General features: G+C 55.2%; 1 protein-coding gene across 1 annotated transcript; it reads left to right on the top strand.

Annotated features, from left to right (window-relative positions):
- Window positions 1-3,689: 3,689 nt before the first annotated feature.
- RHOD (ras homolog family member D) lies at window positions 3,690-12,357 on the top strand. The gene is made up of 5 exons (XM_079103217.1): window positions 3,690-3,893; window positions 8,231-8,318; window positions 9,047-9,156; window positions 11,273-11,407; window positions 11,822-12,357. The coding sequence occupies exons 1-5, from the start codon at window positions 3,762-3,764 to the stop codon at window positions 11,987-11,989; spliced, it is 633 nt and encodes a 210-aa protein (XP_078959343.1). The 5' UTR covers window positions 3,690-3,761; the 3' UTR covers window positions 11,990-12,357.
- The last annotated feature ends 11,206 nt before the right edge of the window (window positions 12,358-23,563 follow it).

The raw sequence follows: 23,563 nt of genomic DNA, 5'->3' as shown, positions 1-23,563 counted from the left end.
CCAGGCTGGGAAAGCTGCTTTTCCCTGGGCTCATCTCTCATGATCTTCTCAGCGGTTTCGGCTCTTCTCTGAGCCCCTCCCCAGTCTCCCATCTCCTCCTGTCACTTCCTCTCCCCTTCGCCTCCGGCCTCCCACCACAGAGGTGTGGGTGGCTGATCTGACCAGCAGCGTGGCCTGGGCCAGGTCTGCGTGTGGGAGAAGCACGATGAGCCACTGTGGCAGCCACAGTTGGCCTCAGCCCCGAGCCTCTCTCCCCTTCTGGGACACACACCCACAGGGACAACCAACACAAAGGCTGAACGAGCACCGAGAGGGATCACAGGGCTCCGTCTCTCCACCCCGTCACTGACCCACCACCCCACCTGGAAAGTTCAACACCAATAAGTCAGGGAGAGGAGGCAGGGGCAGCGGTGGGCTGGGCTGGCTCTCTGGGTTCCACCTGGCATCGACCTGGGTCTGTTCTGCTACTTTCTTTCTGTGTGACAAGTTCCTTCCCCTCTCAGGGCCTCAGTCTCTCCATCTGAAGAATGAGGATGTGGAAGAAGACAGCCTGTCAAGATCCCCCTCCTGACTTCTGGGAGTTCTGTGTGGGTGGGCTCCGGGACCCAGCAGCCTGGGTTCAAAGTCCAGCTCGTCACGGACCAGCCATGGGACTTTGAGCAGATAATCTGTCCTCTTGGGCCTCAGTTTCCTCGCTTGTCAAAGGAGTATAGGAATGGTACATGCTTCATAGGGTGCGATAGGTGACAGGCCAGGTGTCGGGCACACAGCAAGTATTTGGCAAATGCGAGGTCAAGGTTTGGGGTGGAGAGGTTCAGGCTGAGCATCCGGGCTTCTTGGGATCTGGAGTTTGGGATGAGAGCGGAGGGTCCAGAGGAGGTGTGTGGAGCCGGTGCTTTGGAAACGGCACCCCAGGCCTCTCCAAGGTATCCCGGGGCAGGACTGTATCTCCGAGGTCCTGCTCCCTGAGTCTGCACTTTCTTCCTCCCTCCCTGAGCCGGAACCCCAGGCCCGGCAGGCACCTGGGGCAATGACAGCGCAAAGAGACCACACGGGGGCAGCAGAGAATCGACTGGGACTGGCAGGGACTCCTGGGAATTCCGACTCAAGGGAGGGCAGGGACGGGTGTCAGAGAATGGGGCAGAAGCCAGGGGCCTTGGAGCAGGTAAAGGCTGAGGAGTGGTCTGCAGGCCCCCCTTGGGCGTGTCGCACACTCATCTGCGCAAGCTTTGGTTCTTTCTGCCAGCGCATCTACTCACCTACTTCCTCTCTTCTTCTTCACTCTGCCCTTTTCCTTCCCTCCCCTGTTCATCCAGCCTGGCCATCCCTTGGGCACAGCATCCTGAGCCACGCTGCTGCCCGCCTGAGGCAGGCTGGGGTACAGCGATGGTCCACCATGGTCCCTGCCCTTGAAGTGGTCCTGCCCTGGCTGGGGGCTAAACCATGCTGTCTGCTAACCTACATGGCAAGACGGAGGCTGGTCCGGCCTCTGCTCCTCGGTGTCTTCAGGGCAGTCATTCGTAAAGGACTCCCAGCTCAGGATGGGCGGGGCCTGGAGGGGTCTGAGTCACCCACAGGCTGGAAATTAACAGTGGCCACAATAAAGAGTAAAATAGTAAACAGTGCCCTGGCCAGGCCAACTGTGTGACCTGGGCACCTCCCCACTCCAAAAATAAACTCCAGGAAAACAATGTGGTCCAGAAGACTGGGGGGAAATTCCCCGCCAACTAGATGGCCATGTGCAGGGATCAATCCGCCTCTTGTAGAAGCACAAGCGTGGGATGGGGTGAGGCTGGGCTTGACATCAGGAGACCAAATCTTACCTCTGGTCCCACTGGCCAAAGACAAGCTGTGGCCTCTCTGAGGCTCAGTTTCCAAATCTGTAAAATGGGGAAAGCGGCTCTCTGGCTCTGCCCACTTGGTAGTCTGAATTGAATGCAATACCACAAGTGAGGGGTGATGTTGGGGGACTGGGGTCCAAATTCCAGTTTGGCCTCTTACAAGCTGTAGAGCTCAGACAAGGACCTAACCTGTCTGAGCCTCAGGTTCTTCATCTGCAGAATGGCACTAAAAACTCCCACCTTCTGCAATCCAGTATCGGGCACTGTTATTATTAGGAAAAGTTCAGAGAAACTGCAAAGCATGCCAGCCATCAAGCATGTCATTAGGATGATTATTCCTATAGCAACTGGGGCCTGACTCTCAGCTCCCTCCACCCTCACTGGCCCCACCTGCCTCCCAGCAGCAGGGAACAGAGGTGATGAGGATGACGAAGCTGACAGCTGATGTCGGGGGACAGGGCCCCTCCTCGCCACTCCTGGGGCGGGGAGCCCTGCTCAGTAACTACACGCCCAGCCAGGGCCAAGTCACTGCCCAGCCCTAAGGCAGTTTCGGGGAGGAAGGGACTCCTGAAAGGTGGAGCCATCCTGGGGAGGCTCCCTCCATCCAGGTGAGGCTCCATTCAGCCTGAGTGAAGCCTTGGGGTGAGCCTGGGACAGGAATGAGGGGACTGGGGCATGCAGAGGCCTCTGCCCTGTTCCCGTAAGCTTCAGTGAAACATCCAGTCCAAGATCTGCGCAGATGGCTTGTGTTCCTTTTATAAAGGTTTAAACTCTGGTCACTCACAGGGGTGGGGAGGTCAGGTGACAGTAAGTTTCCAGTTTGATACTGGATTTATTCCTGGCATCCAAAGTGTTCTGGGCACCAGCTCCCAACCAAGCGTGCCCTGGCCCCGCCCTGGGAAGGCTGGGGGCGGGGCTCCCCTCACTGCCTCCTACCTGGCAGAGCGCCAGTTGCCTCCTCATTAGGAAAACCTTTTCCCTCTCCCACTCCACCGTGTTTTACTTGTTCCTCATGACTCTGGCCGCTCCTGTCAGAAGGGTTTCCTAACTCCCCCAACCTGGGTGAGGAGCCCCTTTCCCTATTCCTGTCCCAGAGCCTACCTGGTGTGGGTCTCATCACACTGATGTCCTGCCTGTCTCCCATTCTAGGCTGTGGGCTTCTCAAGGTAGGAACTTTGTCCTAAACAGTTCGGGGTCCCCAGGCCCTTGGAAACGGGGCCATCTTTGCTGGTTAAACACTAAGAACCCCTCGTGGCACCAACCATATGTCAGACCCCGCTCCAAGCACTTTATGGATGGAAGATTCCATCACTTTCCGTAGATCACATTCCAGACAAGGTGAAATAAGTGGCCAGCCACCTGCGGCAGGCTTCCCCGGTGCTGCCTGAGGGGACAGGGTAGGCCCGACGGGACTGACCCACAGGGCATGGCAGGCCACCCCCTCCGCACCTGGCCTGAAACACCTGGAGGGAGGACTGTGCTGTGCTCAGTGTCCGGCGCTCAGGGGAAAAGCACAGCGGTAAAGGCCACGGCTCTCGCTCAGGCCACTTCCTCCCAGGGGAAGCAGGCCAGGCGCCTCTCCTCGGGTCCGCACCCCAGCCCCCCTTTGGCGGCCCGGCTACTGGTCTTCTCCCTCTCGAGACCAGGGTGCCCTCCCGAGGACGTAGGGCCCTGCGGCCCCGGCGCCCGCACTCGGCAGATGCTGTCAGCGCCTCCTGAGCGGCTGGAACGGACGGGCCCGGTGCCCGCGCCGCGATCCTGGCGGGGGCGTCTCACCTGGGCTCGGCCGCCCGCTCCGGCCGCCGCCCCCGGGCCGCCCGGCTCGCACTTCCTCCCGCCGCCCCGCCCCTTCCACATTCCTGCCCCGCCGGGCCTGCCCCGCGCCCGCCGCCGCAGCCCGCGCCCGCCGCCCGCCCGGCGATGAAGGCGGCCCAGGCCACCGGCGAGGACGCGCCGCCCGGCGTGCGGTCGGTCAAGGTGGTCCTGGTGGGCGACGGCGGCTGCGGGAAGACGTCGCTGCTGATGGTCTTCGCCGATGGGGCCTTCCCCGAGGTGAGTGCCCGCGCGGGTCCGTGTGCCCAGTCTGTGCAGGGGCACACGCAGCCCCGGCCCCCAGGGGCCTCCCAGCGGGGTGTGGGGTCAAGGGCAGAGTTCTCAATCTGCCATTGGGAGTGGAGGCCCCAGAGATGTCATCTGTAACGTCGGGCGAATGGCACCTACCCTGGAGGAGTGACCCGGAGATGGAATCAGACCTCCTGAGTACATGACGGGTCCCAAGGGAGCACTTTGGCACAGCTAGGCTAAGAGAGACTGAGGGCTTTGGAGGACTGGCAGGATTCAAATCATGTCTTTGCCACTTACAGCTGTGTGCCCTTGGGCAAATCTCTTGACTTCTCTGTGTCTGATTCCTTGACTGCATAATAGAATAATGAAAGTGACCACCTGAGTTAATAGAGGAGCCTGTTACCAGAGGTCAAGTGTTCAGCTCTGAAAACTGGCAAATGTCCTTCTTGGGAAACATCATCTCTTCTCTGGCCCTTGTCCATGCAGTGCTCATGCCCTGGCTACACACAGAGAAGAGCAGGCCAGTCTGGAGCCAGACAGCTGAGTTGGCACCAGGGATGTCCTCTAATGAACCCCACTGCTCCTTAATAACTTGCTTAGTCTTTCTGAGCCTCAGTTTTGCTTCACCGGCAGAGTGACCTAGTAGATAACTAGGTAGAGGAAAGGCAAGTCTGCTGGACATCTCCACGTGGCACCTGGGTGCCCCAGCCACCCTAGGCCTATTGACTTTTAGTCCTGCTCTGCCTTTCTCATTGATAGACTGTCCAGACCGACTCCTCGGGACACCAAGGCTAGGGCCAGGGGTTGGGCCCTTTCGGAATGAGAGTCCTTGGAACCCATGAGTGGCCTCCAGCCTCTCCACATCCTCCTTTCCAGTCAGCCTCCTGGGTTGTGCAGGCCTCTGATGGTGGAGGCAGGAGAGGCCGGGCCTGCAAACAGCACCAGGCCATTCTTTCCACGGTGGTAACATCCAGCCACTCATTTTGTGGTTTTTGGAGCTGACTGACATCACTTCCTTTGGCTAGTTCCAGTTTTTTAGGTTGGAGGTGATTTCTAGGCCCCCAGATACTGCCCATGAGAACACAACCATTGTGCTGGCACCCTGGAGAGACCACAGGGGGTCCTGGGGCACCTTCAAGACTGGAGCGTGGAGGGGCCGCCCCTCCCCACCAGTGTCCTGGATCAGTCCTCGTTGATGGTGAGATGGTGGCAGTTTCTGAGAGGTTACGATGTGGAAGTGCACATTCAAGGAAGTGTTTTGGAGGTCGTGCTGGGGTGGCCAGGGGAGAGGCGGGCATGTTCATCATCTGGGCTTTCTGTGCCTGGGTTCCCTAGCACTTCAGAAGTGCCTTCTTTTAAAGAACCACAGATTCAAGAACTGTAAAGGTTTTATTTTACAGAAGGGAAAATAAGCCAGAGAGGCAGCCTCACAGGGGGGCCATGACCCTGCCACAGCGGTGCCCATCCTGAGCCCAGGCCACTCAGCCCCCAGTGCTCTTTCTGCTGGACTCAGCCTCCTCTTCCTGGCAGCCCTGGAAGCCCAGGGAGCCAGCAGCTAGGAAGGTTGGGGTCCCACCCCCAGGCTTCCTGCCCTAAACGAAGGCTGGAGAGCAGGCTGGGGTTTGAAGACTCCACAGGGAGTCTCGTCAGTTGGGGCCCAACCTCAGGTACAGGGCAGAAGAAAGCAAGGGGGACAGAGCTCCTGGGGCAGGAAGGGACCCAGGACTGGGTGACAGCCCCTGTCCAGTCCTGGCTAGAATCTGGGAATACAGCCATTCCCATAGGACCAATACCCAAAGGCCTCAAAAGGGGGACAGGAGGCAGCAGGAAGCAGTTCTGCCTGCTCAGTTCACCCGGGCCCTTCTGGTCCAGCTCCCATAGGCGTCCTTCCTGGGGAAATGCTGGCACCCTCTCTTGAGCCGTGTCCCCCATTCTGTAATGATCCACTATCTGTGAGAGAGCCCCATGAGGGCAGGCCCCAGGCTGAGTCACCTCTGACCTGGCCCAGCACAGGCCCGACCCTGCCTTTCTAACTGAGAATAGCTCTGCAGATAAGATTAGGCACTTATTTGTCCCATGGACACAGGGTGACCCTCCCTGGGGGTCAAAGAACACAACAAAAAGTATAGAGTGTCTCCAGAGCCACATTCCAGAGTAAGGGAAAGGGCAGTGACAATTCCAAGTCAGAGGGGTGACCTGTCACTTTCCTGTACACTCCCAGCACCAGGAATTAGAGTTGGTGACTTCAGGAGAGGCAGGTGCCGGGGACAGAGCCGGGCCCCTAGAGCCAGATGGACTTGGCTGCATAACTGCCCAGCTGTCTAGCCATCACTGGAGCATATCACTTCCCTCCTGGGCCTCTTTGGAGAACACAGAGTGTACTGGCTCTCCAAGGTTGTGAGGATCAAAGATGGTGCCGTGACGGGCCATGTGCTTAAGGGCCTAGCAAATGGTGGCCTCGGGGTCTCCACCATTTGCATCTCTGCAAGACACCAGAGTGCAGATTGCAGGAGCTCTGTGTCCCCGCCCTGCAGCTCAGGCCAGGAGACCCCTCACCGTGGAGGCTGGGGAGGAATGGGAGGTGTTGTCACCTAGAGGAATGGACAGGGACTGGAGTAGACACTGCCTCTGGCAATCAGCTAAATAGTGAGCTTTTATGCTGGGGACTTTCCTGCCAGTCCACCCCTCTACCACATCATAAGGTGACATTCTTCCCCTTTAATCAGTGACAGGGCTGGCCTAAGGTCACAAATGGTGGGTGCCAGAGCCAGACCCTAAGCCAAGCCCAGCTGATCCCAGTGCCAATAATCCTAGCTACATTCCCAGGTCACACTGTCCCCCAACAGGCAAAGGGCCTAAAGGCCTGGGCAGGCCAGGGGGAATGGGCAGGTGGCTGGGTCCTTGTCTGCTACTCTCAGTTGGTAGAGAGAAAGACAGAGTGGCTGATCCAGGGCCTAGCCATCTTCCCAGCTGCCCACTCTGAGGCCCCCCCCACACCCTCTGTGGCCTTCCAGGTGTCCTGGAGGTCAGTCCTATCCTACCACTTCGGTGCTGCTCCTCCCAACTGGCCAGGGCCTGTCTCAGATGGCCAGCAATTGGGCTAGCCAGTGGGTAGGCCTGGAGTCCTCCTGAGTCACTGGAAGGTGAGGGCCGCACCTGGCATGGAAGGGGGAACAGAGACTCCACACTGTGGCCCCACCAGCCAACCTGAGCAAGCCATTGAGGCCTAGGGACCCAAGATGCAGACAGTGCAGAATGCCCCTCAGGGCAAGAGTGCCACACTGTGGCGGAGTTGAAAACCTCCTTGCCTGTTGCTCAGGGTCTGTTTAGCAAAACCTCCCTCCTTATTCCTGTGTTTTCATCTGTGCACAAAACCTGTCCTCTTTCATGTGTGTCTTACCTGTGTTTGGAAGAAGTGAGCTCAGGTAAGGCAGGGCTTGGAGGGGCCTCTGCCCTGGATGACTGACTCCAGAGATGCCTCAGGGAGGGGTTCAGGAAAGGCAACCCAGTGGAAGGGGCATTTGACAGGGGTTTTGTCTGAATTCCAAGAGTTTGAGAGGCAAATGAGGGACCCCTAGCCTGGCATGGTGGCGCACACCTATAATCCCAGCAGCTCTGGAGGCTAAGACAGGAGGATCGTGAGTTCAAAGCCAGCCTCAGCAACAGCAAGGTGCTAAGCAACTCAGTGAGACCCTGTCTCTAAATAAAATACAAAATAGGGCTGGGGATGTGGCTCAGTGGTTGAGTGCCCCTGAGTTCAGTCCACCTGGTGCTCCCCCAAAAGGAGGGACCCCTAAAACTCATGGGCTCCCCTGAGCAGGGATTGAGTCTCGTTTGTGGCATGCTCCTTGGTGTTTATAACTGGGCCTTGAGAAGGTGCTCATGTTTGCTGAATGATTTCATGAAGGAACAAGGAACAGATGTAGGTTAATGTCACTCCAGGAGAAGGAGACAGCATGAATGAAGGCTTAAAACTGGGAGGCCCCTGTCCAGGAGGACAAAGAAAGCACCAGTAACTGACATGTACAGGGTGCTGATTCTGTGGCATGGCCTGACAGGAGCTGGACCCCCAGTATCTCGTAGACCCTGTAGAGACATTCCGAGGCAGGGATTTGAAACTTTTATAAAGGAGGCGAACAGGGCCAGGGAAGGTGGAGGTCTCGCCTGCAGGGCTCTAGGCCTCCCCTCTGGGCAGGCCACCCAGGAGCTTTCCCAGAAGCAAGGACACTGACGCCTGGGGAGGGGGCAGTGCTGCCGGTTCCTGGGTGTTGGCGGCCCCACCCTCCCAGGAGCTTCCTCACCTGCCTTCCCCCTTGCTTCCTCAGAGCTACACCCCCACGGTGTTTGAGCGGTACAGTGTCCATCTGCAGGTGAAGGGCAAACCTGTGCACCTCCAAGTGTGGGATACAGCAGGTGGGTGTTGGGGGCTTCGTGGGGGCAGGGTGCAAGAGGCGCTTCCGTGGGCCCCAGGGGCCTGGGACAGAGCCCTGCCCCTTCCTTCTAAACCCGGGAAGTCAGTCAGCCTCCACAAAAAGGTGTTGGCTCCAGGAACCTGGTCCCTCCTAGATTTGGCCCCTGTCTGCTGCCATCCCAGGGCAGCCCCCTGGTCTGGAGGAAAATAGGAGTCAGAGCTCTGCGCTTTCAAGAGTGGACTGGTCCTGGCCTCCCAGGCTCTCCACCCTTTTCTTTAGCTTCCAAGACCTGCCTGATCCTGATCTTGGCCTCTGGCCTTGCCCACACGGGGTGAACTCAAAGCTGAACTGAAGGCATCCCAGGTTTCCTCTTGCCTTCGATGGGCTAAGATGTCTTTGTGGGGTCCCACCTGCCCCTTCCTCCTCAGCCCCCAAGCCCAGGGCAAAGCAGGCTCCTGAGCGGTGGGTGGGCCTCAACTGCTCCAGGCAGGCCTCTGCCTAACCTCTGCCCCTGAAACAGGGCCCCCTGGCAAATGCTCTTCCTAGGCCAGGGCTAGTTCATCCCTCAGGCAGGCCAGGTGAGCACCACCACAAGAGGACACTCACATAAGGAACAAAACTAGGCCCTGCCCTCCAGAAGCCCCCATCTGCTGGGGTGGCCTCCCTATCCAGGAGGTGCCAACAGCAGGCAAGAGATCTGGAAGGAGTGACCCCCCCAACTCTGCCCAGGACAAGATGACTATGACCGCCTGCGGCCCCTGTTCTACCCGGATGCCAGTGTCCTGCTGCTCTGCTTCGACGTCACCAGCCCAAACAGCTTTGACAACATCTTTAACCGGGTAGGTACTGGGGAGCAGGGAGGCTCCATAACACCATAGCCACCCTTGACCCATCCGACTGGCAGAGCTTGGCAGACCCTAGCTGATACTGAGTCTGGTGCCCCAGGCACGTCTGTGGGGAACCTGAGGCCTAGAGGCGGGCAATGACTTGCCCAGTGTCTCCCAGGAATTTAGAGGCAGACTCAGAAACTGGCTCTTTCCACTGTGACTGTGCCTGAGAATGCTGGGGGCACAGAGGAACTAGCTCCCCGCCTGTACCTGCCCAAGGTGGTGTGAACCATGAAGTCCGATCCCAGCCACACGCAGCAGCCCCTCCCCCGCGACTCTGCTGCTGGCTGCCAGGCCTCCCAGGATGCTCCCTGTCTTGCGGAATTCTCGAGGCTGCCCACAGGTGTCAGATGCAGTCCCTTGAGTTCCTCTACCCAGCCTTGGCACAGTCCCTCATCCACTGCTTCCAGGGCCTCTGTGCAAATGGCCTGCTCCAAGATTCCTTGGGGCATGGCCAGTGACAGCATGAGTGATAACAAGGATGGGGGCAGCAGTATTTGCTAGAACTTATTAAATACCAGGCCCTGTCCTGGGCGCTCACATGTGTCTATTTGCTCATTTAATCCCCTTAACAATATTTCAGAGTAGATACTATTAGTGTTCCCAGGCGAGTCACTTGTCCAAAGATACCCATCTATTAAAGTGGCACCTCTGGGATTCCAACCCAGGCAGCCTGCCACACGCATTCATTCAGAGCTATTGATTGAGCACATCTCTGTGCCAGGTGCCATTCTGGGCTCTGGGGACAGGGAGGGATGGGGGTGTCTGGGAAAGGGATGCTAGCAGTGGGGACGAGAGAGGAGGGTAGATTGAAGTTGCCCAGAAGGCAGAGCCATTGGAATTGCCTGATGAGCTGGACGTGGGTATGAGGGAGAAGTTAGGACCAGAGCAGCTGCAAAGTGGGGGTCGTTTCCCAGCATGGAAGGAGCAGGCTGGGGGTGGCAACACCCCACTGCAGTGTCAGGGCAGGTCTCAGAGGCAGGCGTCTGCAGTCCTCTGGAGGGCGTGCTAGGCTGGAGGAACCACCTAGGAGCTGCCAGGGTCTGGGGAGGAGGAGGGGGGCTGCTGGGAACCAGGAGACAGGAAGGTGTAGTGCAGACCTGGCTCCAGCAGAATCCCCTGTTGGATTTAGAGGTGTCACCGTGTGCAGTGTCCATCTAGGACCCTACTGAGGCCCATTTGACCCAGGAGCTGGACAGACCCAGATGTTTGGGCCGGATTTTCCTGAATAGGCACACTTAGCCACTGAGCGCTCCTGGAGATGGAAGGCCCCTCCCCGGATGCTGGTGCCCAGCTGCAGTCCAGGCTAAAATAACTGAGCCCTCATGGCCTCTCATTCCAGAGAGCAGTGACACAGACAGGGGCTGTCTCTCCAATGGGTGACAGTTGAGACAGACAGCTGCTGCCACCATTTTGTGAACTGATTAATCTTTATTTTATTTTGTGGGTTGTTTTTGTTTTTTGGTGCTGGGGATTGAACCCAGGGGCCCTCTACCACTGAGCCACATCCCTGGCCCTTTTTATTTTGAGGCAGGGTCTCACCAAGTTGCTGAGGGTCTTGCTAAATTACCCAGGCTGTCCTCAGATTTGCAATCCTCCTGTCTCAGCCTCCTGAGTCACTGGTATTACAGGCTTGCACCACAATGCCCAGCTGAGATGATTTATTTTTAAGGGAATACATACTTGGCCAGTTTGGGAGGTGATCATGAGATCCCTTACCTTGCAGTGAGGCAGGATTGGGGGAGGGGAGAGCAGGGCTCTGGGCCCCACCCCCTGGGGCTCAAATCCTACCATTTCCAGTTGTGTGACCAAGGCCAAGTTACATAGCCCCTCTGTGCCTCAGTGACCACATCTGTTCAATGGGCTTGATTACAGAATCTGCTGCTAGGGCCCTGGGGTTAATAAGCTCACACATACAAGTTCTTAGATCAGCCTGGTCCTGAGAGCTTGTTCCCTGAACGCTGGCCATGCTGATCGTGGTTGTGTGCATCCGGCGAGGGCAGCAGGAAAGTGACCCACTGGGAGGGCAGAACTCCTATTGACTCACACTCCCCTTGCCCTCCTGCAGTGGTACCCAGAGGTGACTCACTTCTGCAAAGGAGTGCCTGTCATTGTCGTGGGCTGCAAGACTGACCTGCGCAAGGACAAGGCTCTGGTGAACAAGCTGCGGAAAACGGGATCAGAGCCTGTGACCTACCACAGGGTAGGAAGCCCAGCCTGGGGCTGAGGGGACTGGGACAGGGTGCCTCTCCCTGGTGCCTGGTATGTAGCTCACTTAGGGGTCTTGGGGGCTGCCAGGAGTCAGGAACTGCCTGTACTTGTACATGGGAGGTTCCTGGAGAAGGAAGAAGGCGGGAATGTGCATACCAGAGTCAGTCCTACCCACCCACTTCACAGGTGGGGAGCTGAGGCCCACAGAGGCAGTCCACTCTCTGCTGTGTGCCTGGCTTAATCTGAAGTTAATTGGTTGGTGTCTCCAGAGGCAGAGAGCCAGACCGGGGCACAATGCATTGCGGGACAGTGTTGGGTCAAGCCAAGGTGCAGGAGCCAGGGATTCCCTAGAAAGGCCCACCCAGTGCCCCCAACTTATGGCAGCCCCACCCACGTCTCCCGGCAGGGCCAGGAGATGGCGAGGTCTGTGGGTGCAGTGGTGTACCTCGAGTGCTCTGCTCGGCTGCACGACAACGTCCACTCAGTCTTCCAGGAGGCAGCGGAGGTGGCCCTCAGCAGCCGGAGTCGCAACTTCTGGCGGCGGATGACCCAGAGTTTCTGCGTGGTGATCTGACCAACCTGGGCCCTCCCTGCCCCTGACCATCACACCAGCTTGGGAAGGAGTTGGGCAGAATTGCAGAATTGGGTGGCCCGGCCCAGTCCCCAGGCTGGGCCTGCTGAACTGCACCTCCATGGATGGACACCACCCAGAACCTGGGGATGCTGAACTGAGGAAGGGGGTTCCCAGTGCCCAGTCCTAGCAGGACGTCCTGGAGTAGCTTGCAGCCTGGCCTGGCGCCGCCTCGTGGCCATTCCCCGGCCTACATCTGCAGGACCTGGTGTTCTTAGGCCCATCAAGCCAGAATCCACACCCTGCCCCTTCCTCCTTCCCCCTACTAGTTCCAGTGGGAAGTGTAACAACTAAAATGACATCACTTGTCATTTGTGTCCTGCTTCTTGTTGTAAAGCACCTTTACACGTGTACCAAGATGGGTAAGAGCCAAGGTGGGCAAGAGACGGTTAGAACTCTTGGATTCAAACCTGGCTTTATGGATTCCAGGACCTTGGGGAAAGTTCTTCTGAGCCTCAACCTCCCTATTTGTAAAGTGGAACCAATCAGAGACCATGTCCTGGAACTTTGGAACATGTAGGAAAGTCGTGAGGACCAACACATACAAGGAGCGGGAACTGGGTGCAGTGGTACACGCCCATCATCCCAGCAACTCAGGAGCCTGAAGCAGGAGGATCACAAGATCAAGACCAACAGGGGCAACTTAGCAACACCCTGTCTCAGAATAAAAAAGTAAAAGGGCTGGGGATGTAGTTCAGTAGTTAAGTGCCCCTGAGTTCAATCCCCAGTACTAAAAAATTTTTTTTTTAAATTAAAAAAGCTTCATAGGAAAATACAAATCAAGAGTTCCAGGAACCCACACTTTAGAAAATTAGAGAACCACCTGAGCTAGGCTGAACTCACTGGGTTGGTGGAGAACAGAGAAGAACATTCTGGTGTGGGATATGCACTGGGGAAGAGCATCAAGTTTAAAACCTAGTCTGGAAATAGTTGCTTTCTATTCCTGAATGGCCGAGACTAAAAACCCAAAGTGGACATTCAGGAGGGGTTTCCACAACACCATTCACTTGCTGCAGCCAGCCCTGTAACCTGAGCTGTGGCCCAAATGTTTCTTCATCTGCAGCTGTTTCAGATGAAACTGCTGGGCTGGATGTTAGTGGCTGCCTCTTGTTAGCTAGCATGTGTGTTGGCCCAAACAAAATGGTTTAGTTTAGCCAGACATGGTGGTGCATGCCTGTAATCCCAGCTACTGGGAAGACTGAGACAAGAGAACTGCAAGTTCGAGGCCAGCCTCAGCAATTTAGCAAGACCCTACTCAAAAAAATCCATCCTCCTCACGAACCACAGAGCCATCCGCCAAAGCACAGATCTGGTCCTCAGACTGTCCTGCATAAAAGCCCTCCCCCCAGAAAGGGTCCAAAGTCTCCAGCTGGGGACTTGGGCTCTCATGTGCCTGATCCCAAACCACCTTAACATACCCCCTTCCCCACCCTGCCGGGGGCCCTGACTTCCAAGGCTATGTCCAGGCCACTTCCCTGCCTCAGTGGCCCTTCCTCCCAATCCCAGCCTGTGCAAACTCCCCCCCTGTAGGGAGCCTTTGGGGTCGAGCTCAGCCACAATCTTCTCTGAGAAGCCAGGGAACCTGCCACTTACTTCCTCCTCACTGAGCCACCTGCACTTGTTCACACACGGAAGTAGGTGTCCTCTACGGGACCAGGATTTGCTTCCCATGCCACCAGGGGGAAAGGCCTGGCTGGACTCCCTGAGACGCAGCTCTCGTGGCCAGACCAGGCAGGGTGTCCAGGAGTGTGGATTCGGGAGTCCAGAGACCAGTTGTGCATCTGCAGACGTCCAGACCCAAGGAACAAGACACCACAAGTCAAGACTTGGTGGCTTCTGAACTGGGAAACAAATGGGGGGACTGTGGGAAAGGTGGGGACATCCAGAGTGAGAGAACTTAGATTTGGCACCGTGTCACCCATCTGTGATCCCCCGACTTGGGAGCCTGAGGCAGAAAGTTTGTAAGTTTGAGGCCAGCCTCAGGAACTGAGTGAGGCCCTAAACAACTTAGTGACACCCTGTCTCAAAAATAAAAATGAAAAGGACTGGGGATGTGGCTCAGTGGTAAAGCACCACTAGGTTAATTCCCTAGTATCAATTTTTAAAAATCCATAAATAAGAACGTGGTCTCTCCCCAGGGGGTGATAACTACGGAAGGTACCCAGAGCCTCCTAGGCAGGGACCCAGTCAGGTGGCCTGTTTCCCATTCCCCTGCCCACACAGCCGTCAGCGGTGTCAGAGGAGGGCAGGGGTGGGTATGGTGGAAGCACCTCTTCCCCACCCAACAATCCCCCCTTTCAGTTTCACCCGGCAGGCAGGCGGGGCCAGACAAGTGGGAGCCGGGAAGGTACAGCCCAGAGGCCAGACGGGGCCAAGAGCCACAAACCACACTGCCTCGCCCGCCCGGCCTTGGGTTTGTCTGCTGGGAAGGCAGGGGGCAGGGGTGGGGACCCCAAGCCATCTCCTCCAGGACTGGCCACTCCCTGGCATCCTCAGGGCGGGGAGGGTGGAGCCCACACTGACTGTGAGTCATGAAGCTTTCCTCTCCCCTCTGCCTGGGCAGCACCCTGCCTTGGCCCCATGTCTGGGTGCTGGGAGAAGGAAGTGGCCACCCTCTGCTCTCTCCAGCCTCCAGATGCTTTTGGGGGTGTGTCCTTTGGAGACCAAGCACTCACAGTCCCAGGAAGTCATCCCAAGGCCCCTGCTAGGGAATAGGGTGGGGAGCAGAGAGATCAAGACAGAGGGGAACAGTGGGCAGCTCAGCCTTAATTTTGGAGGACTTGATCTCCAAGCTAAATACATCAGATTTGTGAGAAGAAGGGGATTTTCTTGAGTTCAGATCCTGGCTCTGCAAATTACCAGCTGGGCAACCTTATGAGTCACTAGTACTCTCTTATCTGTCAGTTCCCTTATCTATAAAATGAGATTGTAAGAGTAGGACTGCCCTGCTGGACTGGGTAGGAAAATTAAATGACTGAATGCAAATTGTGCTCACTGCTAGAGTTGTTGCCTATGACAGGAGGATAAATGATCTACTGTGCAGGGTTGTTGCAGGGGCCACAAACCAGGAGCAAGCATGTAAATATTCAATGCCGGTCCTCTTACCCACCCGGGCCACCAAGCCTGGGAGGAGGAGAGAGAGGGTTCAGACCATCCCTGAAGCCTCTAGGGGAAGAGGGAATAGAGCATGAGGCTCTTGGCAAGCCTGAAAGAATGGCCTGACCCCTCTGAGCGAACCTGGGAGGACAGGGCTAGAATCTTCTCCAGAGCCCATTTTTGCAGGGCAGACACCAGCTTGGAGCCAGTGCCCAGCCCAGGGCAGACTCTTCATATGTTTGATGAAGAAATATATATTCCAAGCCTGGCATGGTGGTGCACGCCTGTAATCCCAGCGACTCGGGAGGCTGAGGCAGGAGGATCAGGAGTTCAAAGCCAGCTTCAGGAAGGGCGAAGCACTAAGCAACTCAGTGAGACCCTGTTTCTCAAAAAAATACAAAATAGGGCTGGGATGTGGCTCAGTGATCAAGTGCTCCTGAGTTCAATCCCCAGTACAAAAAAATGTAAAAAAAAAAAAAAAAAAAAAGAAAGAAAGAAAAGAAAAAAAGGAATACATGTGCCAAGAGGTGGAGATGGGGGCACGCAGAGGTAAGGAGCATGTGGTCCTTGCCTTCCAAGTCTCCATCCTCCCTTCTCCCAGGAGCACGATAGCTGGACACAACCAGCTTGGGGAGCAGAACACCTGACATTGGCACTGCAGCCCACAAGAAGGGCACTCCTGCCACTGAGGTCTACAAAGAGGGATCAGAGGCCACCCACTCCCACCCTCGGACCTCTGCACTAGCTCCAGAACCCCTGTGCCTGTCTGCCCCAGGAGTATCACGGTTGGCTCCAGCCAGGCAACATAGGTGCCACCTTGCCTTCCTGCTTAATTTGATGCCCAAAATCCCCTCACTTTACAGGTGAGGAGACGGAGGTTCAGAGACCAAGAAAGGGACCAAAAGCGGTGAGTGGCAGAGCTGAGCACTTGGACAGAAACAAGGAGTTCCAGCCCCAGCCCCTGGCCTTGTCTGCACCCTCAGCCACCAGAGGGCAGCAGGGCCCAGGAAGAGGGGCTGTTCCCAGCTCCCGCCCCGGGGCCAGTTCAGCCTCACACCACTCCCACTGCCTCCACCCTCAAGTGTGTCTACCCCACCATTTTACTAAACAAAAGCTGAGGCCCAGGTTGGCAGAGTGACTTGATTTGCAAAAACAGAATGAGAGTCATGCTGTCCTAAATCTGCAGTGGTTCTAAGAACAGAGACCTGGGTTCAAATCCCGACCCTGTCCTGAGATCAAAGGACACACTGCACTGAGGCACAACCCGCAGGCTGCTAGGCCCTGAGCCCAAGTGAGCCAAGTGAGCCAGCGAGTGTGATTTAGTGTCTGCACAAGAGCAGGCAGGTAGTAACTGAGGGCAGCCACCTGCTGTCTCCTGACCTTTCCCAAAGTTTGCAACACAGTTTGGGGGAGATGATCAAAGGAACCCCAAGGGCAGTTCTAAGAAAGTGAGGTGCATGGGACACTTTGGGCAGGCACCTCGGGAACACCCCATGTGGCCAGAACAGTCCTGGGAGACTGGCAGGAGGAGCGAGAAGCTGGAGGTAGGGACAGGCTGGATGGCCTGAGGAGCTACCTGCGGGAGAACAAACCCAGGCAGAGCGCAGGTGCAGGAAAGGTCGCTGGAACTCGCTTCTTCCCCCAGAGGTGGCATCTCTGCAGTCGGTGGGGCCCTAGCACTTCCTTTGGCCTGTTCTTATGTTAATGTTCCTGAGCTGGGGCGGGCCTCCAGGGCTTCCACAGGCCCTAATAGCCCAAAGGCTGGAGCCGGAGCCACCCCCGGAGCACTTACTAGACCTCTGCCTTGCCCTGGTTGTGCGGGCCACTCGAGGGGCTTCCACACTGAACCCAGCAACCGAGAGCACGTCCCACAGAAGGACAGCAAGCAACCTCTCTCTCCTCCCTTGTGCAGAGCTGTGTTCAGCAAGTGCCTGTGGGCTCTGCAGGACCCGCCCTGCCCAGCCCAGCCAGTCAGGTCAGAGGGGCCAGATCCTTTCTGCACTGTTCTATTCCAGGAACCAGGGGAGACCTCCCGAGGTTTAAACAAACGACACCACCGCGGCTGACAATGGAAATGTAAGCCGCTCCTGATGGTTTGCATTTCCCTCTTCTTCCTTTCACCCAGGAATTACAGGGAAACAAAATAACTTTAGTAAATTATCCCTAGTTCCAAATTAGATTTGGGCAACAGGTTTTCAGTCTGAAGCCCCAAAGTCCCACCCACTGGGCTGTGAGCTGTGGGCTGTGGGCTGTGGGCTGTGGGCTGTGGGCAGGGCAGCAAGTAGGACCTGTCCAAGCTCACTGGCTCCTCTTCCCACCTCCAAATCCACCTTGTCAGCAGAAGAGATCACAGCAGGTATGAAAGCTTGTTAGAGCCCAAGGCACAGCAGCCCACCCCTCAGAAGAAGCCATGATCCCCTCCACTCACCTGGGACTGACCCTCCCTTTGCCTCTGGCTGGGGTTTCTGTCTAGTCTCACAGGGCCATGGTCTGTGGTCACCTGTGCAGGCACCGGGCTTGAGAGGTGGGGTGGGGAGGAGGCGAGGGCATGATTACAGGCTGATGCAGCAGGGAGGGCCTGGAGAATTTTTACAGCTGGCCTGAGGGTGCAGGTGAGTAAGAAACAGGCCGGGATGAGCGGGAGGTTGGACAGACCTGCAGACTCATCCAGAGGGCGGTGGGCGTGGGGGGGGGGGGGGGGAAGCAGATGCTCAGCCGGAAGACTGGTCAGGATCCAGGACTCAGAAGCAAAGGCAAGTACCTCTCCTCTCTCCTCTGCCCCCAAAGCTGCTCCAAAACCACTCTCTCCAGACAGCCAAGTGCCCACACTGCAGAAGAGGCTGCTGGGGTTCAGGGCGAATGTGACCACCCTCTCTCATGAACACCTGGGAGATCAGTGTGGCTGTGGTCTGGGGGAGCAGCCTTGCTGCAGCCTGTCGCCCTCCGACACCGGCCCGCCCCGGGCTGCAAAACGCCAGATGTAACTGGCTTGTCGTCTCTGAGGAGGTTAAAGAAAAGGTGCCTTAGACCCTGGAGGGCAACCCTTCTCTAAGAGCAGCAAGAAGTTCCGTTGAACAAATTTGTCGCGCACGCACCGCAGAGACCTCAAAGACAAAATCATGGGAGTTGGGTCCCTCCTCTTCTCTGGAACAGCTCCCTGTGAGGAGGTACTCTTACCTCGGGTGTCACCTGAGTCCCCAAAGAGCCAGGGTGCTCTGGGCCCAGTCAGAGCTGGGAAGGTTAGGGACTTCAGTCTGATTTGGAAAACAGCCCTGTTTTCCTGCGCTTTGCAATCCCAGTGCTGGCTGTGCTCCATTTATGGTGACTCCACCTTAGAGTCCTCAGTTGCCATAATGCCTGTCCCCTACCATCATGCTGTGTCCCCAACTGGAGCCTAGGTAAATTTCTTGCTCACTAGAGCCTCTGAAATTTATCCTTGCCCAGCCCATCCTTCAAGTTCACCTTCCTGTGGGAGGTCCTGGGCAGCCAGCTGCACACCCAACTCCCCTCTCCTCCCTGACCCTTTTTTTTTTTTTTTTTTGTAGCAGTACAGGAAATTGAATCCAGGGCCTACTATATGCAAGGGGAAGCACTTTACCACTGAGCTACATCCCAGCCCTTTTTATTTTTGAAACAGGGTTTGGTTCAATTGCCCAGACAGGCCTGCGATCCTCCTGCCTCGGTCTCCCATCTCTGGGATTACAGGCGTGCACCATGGCACCCAGCAGCATTTGTTTTATGTCACGTGTCACTCGACACACACAGCCAGAACAAAGCAGGAACACAACCTCCACTTGTTGTTTGGTGGGGTTGAATGTAGGGCACTCAACCACTGAGCCACATCTCCAGCCCTTTTTATTTTAAGACAGGGTCTCACTAAGTTGCTGAGTCTGGTTTTGAACTTGCAATCCTCCTGTCTCAGCCTCCTAGCCCATGGGATTACAGGCGTGTGCCACCTCAATGCTTTTTTTGTTTGTTTGGGTGCCAGGGATTGGAATCAGGGGCACTCAACCACTGAGCCACATCCCCAGCCCTATTTTGCATTTTATTGAGAGACAGAGTCTCACTGAGTTGCCTTGCTGAGGCTGGCTTTGAATTCATGATCCTCCTGCCTCAGCCTCCCAAGCTGCTGGGTTTACAGGTGTGCGCCACAGAGCCTGGCTCAATGCATTTTTGACTTACAATATTTTCAACTTGCAATGAATTAATCAGGATGCAAGGCCATCATAAATAGAGGAGCATCTGTACTTGCATTTGAGTACTTCTTTCAGGATTGCTTCTGGGAAAATTGAAAAGTACACTCACTTGCCTATGTTAAGATCAGGGTCAGCCCGGCATGGTAGTGCACACCTGTAAACTTAGCAACTCAGGAGGCTGAAGCAGGAGGAACACAAATTCAAGGCCAGCCTGAACAATTTAGTGAGACTGTGTCTCAAAATTTAAAAAAAAGGCAGGGCAAGGGGACCTTGAGCAAATGATGTCCTTGCTAGAGCCTTCATGGTGGTCAATGACCAACCAATTTCCACCCAGCCTCCAAACTCACCACCAGCTCCGCACTCCCAGGATCTCCTCTTGGTTCCTCTACCTCCTCCAACTTCACCCCTGCTGGCTGGGTCTTCCTGGCAGTGACTCAAGGTCCCCACCCTCCCTTCATTTCACTCCATGTGAGTCTTTGCTCAGTTGCAAATATTTAATGTGCCACCAATGTCCTTCTCTAACAGCTGCTTTCACAAATCCAACTCTTTCCTGGCAAACCCTCTAATCTGTCCCTGCACCCTCAGGCCACAACACAGTGACTATTCTCATGTTACCCTTTGCAAGCATTTCAGGCAGGAGGAGGAAATGACTGTGTTCGACGCCTGACTCCAGACATGGTGAAGGAAACAGAGATGGCAAGCCCCAGCCTCCAGGAAGCTTACTCCACTGGAAGGAGAACAAGATATACTCACTGGAGATTTTCAAACACGCCCTGAGCCACATCCCCAAACCTTTTTATGTTTTATTTTCAGACAGGGTTTTACTAAATTGCTGAGGCTGACCTCAAAGTTGTGATCCTCCTGCCTCAGCCTCCCAGAATCTCTGGAATCGCAAGCCTGTGCCACCTCGGGCTTCCCATTCATTCTTGCCTCACTTCATTCTGACTGCCCCACCCCCAACTTTGCAAGGAAGGTCATCAGTGATGTCATAGTGGTTCCATGTGGGGTGGCCTTCCAGCTGCAGGGCACCCCTCAGCCCGTCCCTCTTCACACTCTCCTCCGTCACCTTTCCTTCTGGTCTTTCCTCTTGCTCTGGTCCTGCCTTCTCAGCTGTCTCAGGGCACCTCTTCCTTCTTTAGCAGTTCCTGGGCACCCGTGCTGGGTCGGGCACAGTCCTGCTCCCTCAGCCCCATCCATCCGTTCCGCCCGTGGTCTCCACCTGCCACTGCTGATTCTCCGTTCCAGTCCTTGTAAAGATGGCAGGTGTCCGAGTCCCTCAGCCTCAGTGTGTGGAGGTGACCTCACCCCTTTAGACCAAAGCAGCAGTCACCCATCGCCCCTCCCCACACCTAACCAAATCCTGGAATCCTCCTCCCTCCCCTCCCCTCTCTCTTTCCCTCTAGAAGGGAGTCTTGCTACGTGATCCAGGCTGGCCCCGAACTCCTGGGCAACCTCCCTGGTAGCTCGGGCTACGTGCCCAGCTCTCTTCTTTGTTCTCCATACCCTTTCAGCTTCCTGAGGCTATGTCCTTAACCTCTCTCCCCATAGTAGAAAACCTAACTGTTTAAAAAATCTTTTTAAAAAACTTTTTCTATTTAGTTGTACATGACAGCAGAATGAATTTCAATTCGTTGTACACAAATGGAACACAACTTTTCATTTCTGTGGTTGTACACGATGTAGAGTCACACCATTCATGCAATTATACATGTACATAGGGTAATGACCTCCCTCTCACTCCACCGTCTTCCCACCCCTCGCCCCCTCCCCTCCCCTCATTCCCCTCTGTTCTTCCCTTACCTCCCCACAGAAGACCTAACTTTCTCACCAACTCACCAGCTTTCTGCTTTTATATCAGAGTTCTTCCTTTTTTTTTTTTTTTTTCCAGACAGGGTCTCACTAAGTTGCTTAGGGCCTTGCTAAATTGCTAAGGCTGACCTTGAACTTGGGATCCTTCTGTCTCAGCTTCCAGAGCCGCTGGGATTACAGGCGTGCACCACCAAGACCTGCTTGTTATCAGGGCTCTTTCTGAAACGTAAATTTGACCTTGTCCTGTGTCTGTGTCTGGACTTACCATGGGTTGTCCCGCCTTGAGGGTACACTCCTAGCTTGCTGATATCCTTGCACGACCTGGTCAGGCCACCCTGTGACACACTGCTCTCTACCTCTGCCCCCTGCGCCCACTGCACAGGCCTGATTTGGAGTATCAAAACTTCTTCTCACAGAGGGTCTTGAGTTCTTCCCTCTATCTAGACTGTTCCTTTTTGTCATGCATTCTCAACTCCATTGTCATCTCAAAGGAGCGGTCCCTATTTTCCTAACAGATTCACCCACTAAATCATAGGCTGGCAGGGTTCCCAGTAACTTGAGCCGGGTTCAATTTCACCTATCCACTGGTCTGGGCACTTACTACGCTCCTGACCGGACCGGACCTTTAGCTCGCCTGACACCCAAAACTGCCCAAGAGGAGGGCTCCTCATCCCCATTCTAGGAGAAACTAAAAGTTTGCGACTGTTGCGGTTTGTGAAAGGTGATGTGTTCACTGCCTGGTGGTCTCTGGCGTCCCCGCTTAACATGACACCACACTGTCAGAGCAGGGATCTGCTGCGGTCCTTGGTGTTCCCAGCGCCCATGACAGTACGTTACACAGACCCTCCAGAAACACCTGGTGCCTGGGTGACCCAATACCCATCTCCTACAAAAGACAAAGCCCAGTCTCTTGCCAAATGTGGTGGGAGTGGTCCCTCAGATAGGAAACCTCCTCCTCCCTGCAGGCTTAGCTCTCCTGTCTGTCGCTGACCTCCTGCTGCATCCAGAGCACACCAGGGACAGAAAGTGCCCTTCCCCTGTCTCTTCCTGGTGACCAGTCATTTTTAAGTCAGCTCAAGCATTCCTCCTGCAGGAAGCCTTCCCTGCATTCCCCCTCCCACCTGGCCCCTCCCACCTTTGTGCCCTCACACTCTCCTGTGCAGACTGTGTATGGATCCTATGTAGACCTGACGTCCATCTTGGCATCTTGCTTTGTATCTGATGCACACACACCACATACCGTTATCATTAGACTCATTCCCATTTCCTTTATCCAAGGGTCTCAGTTGGGAGACTAATTTCTTTCATCACCTGACTTGCCCTCTGACAATGTGGCCTCATGATGCAAACCCAGTGCCAAGCTCAGTGCCCCACACAGGCTGGTATGCTTCCTGGGGAATGAATGAGTGAATAAACATTTGCTCCAATTGTGAGAAAATTTCATCAACTTGAAGAGCACAGAAAGCACACAGGATTAGCTATTAGAAGACATAGCTTATACCAGGTGGGGTGGCACACACCTCCCACACACAGGTGGGAGGCTGAGGCAGAAGGATACCGAGTTTGAGGCCAGCCTGTGCAACTTAGTGAGATCCCATCTGAAAATAAAATTTTATAAAGGGATAGGGAACTGAGCGTGGTGGCACATGCCTGTAATCCCAATGGCTCAGGAGCCTGAGGCAGGAGTATCATGAGTTCAAAGCCAGCCTCAGCAAAAGCGAGGTGCTGAGCAACTCAGTGAGACCCTGTCTCTAAAAAATAGGGCTGGGGATGTGGCTCAGTGCTTGAGTGTCCCTGAGTTCAATCACCAGTATTGCACCCCCCAAAACGAAATTGAGTTGGGGTTGTAGCTCATGGGAAGAACATTTGTGTGGCATGAGGCCCTGGGTTTAACCCACAGCACCACAAAATAAATAAAAACAAAAACACAAAACCGACATGGTTTATGGTTCCAATTTCATTATTAAGTTAGCTGCATGATCTTGCCTAAGATGCTTAACATCTCTGGGTCATCTCAGATTGCTGGTTTTTAAAATAAGCAGGTTGAATTAAGTAACCACTGATCTCCAAGTTGGCTCCAGGATTCTGTGATTCAGAGCTATATCCCTTTAATAGTTGAGGACCCAGAAGACACTCTCTGGGAGAAGTTAGTGCAGCACCAAGTACTTAATACTCCCACCAGGAAATCCTGGGGATCAAGAGCATTGCTCCAGGTCCTTCTGAAGCTGGGAAGGAACCATCTCTATTTTTTCCCCCTCCAACTTTGTCCTGCTATCTTTGGCTTCCTTGGTTAATATGAAGGTGGTATTTTCAAAGTGGTTGCTCTTTGTTTTAGCTTCTCTCTCCAAACAAACTGTATACTCCTTGAAGGCTAGATCCACCTCTTATATTTTATTTTTTTATTTTATTATTTTTT

This window comes from Sciurus vulgaris, assembly GCF_902686455.1.
Source record: "Sciurus vulgaris genome assembly, chromosome: 11".
Taxonomy (NCBI): Eukaryota; Metazoa; Chordata; class Mammalia; order Rodentia; family Sciuridae; genus Sciurus; species Sciurus vulgaris.
Note: the sequence above shows the minus strand (reverse complement) of the source record. Positions and strands in the feature narration are given on the sequence as shown.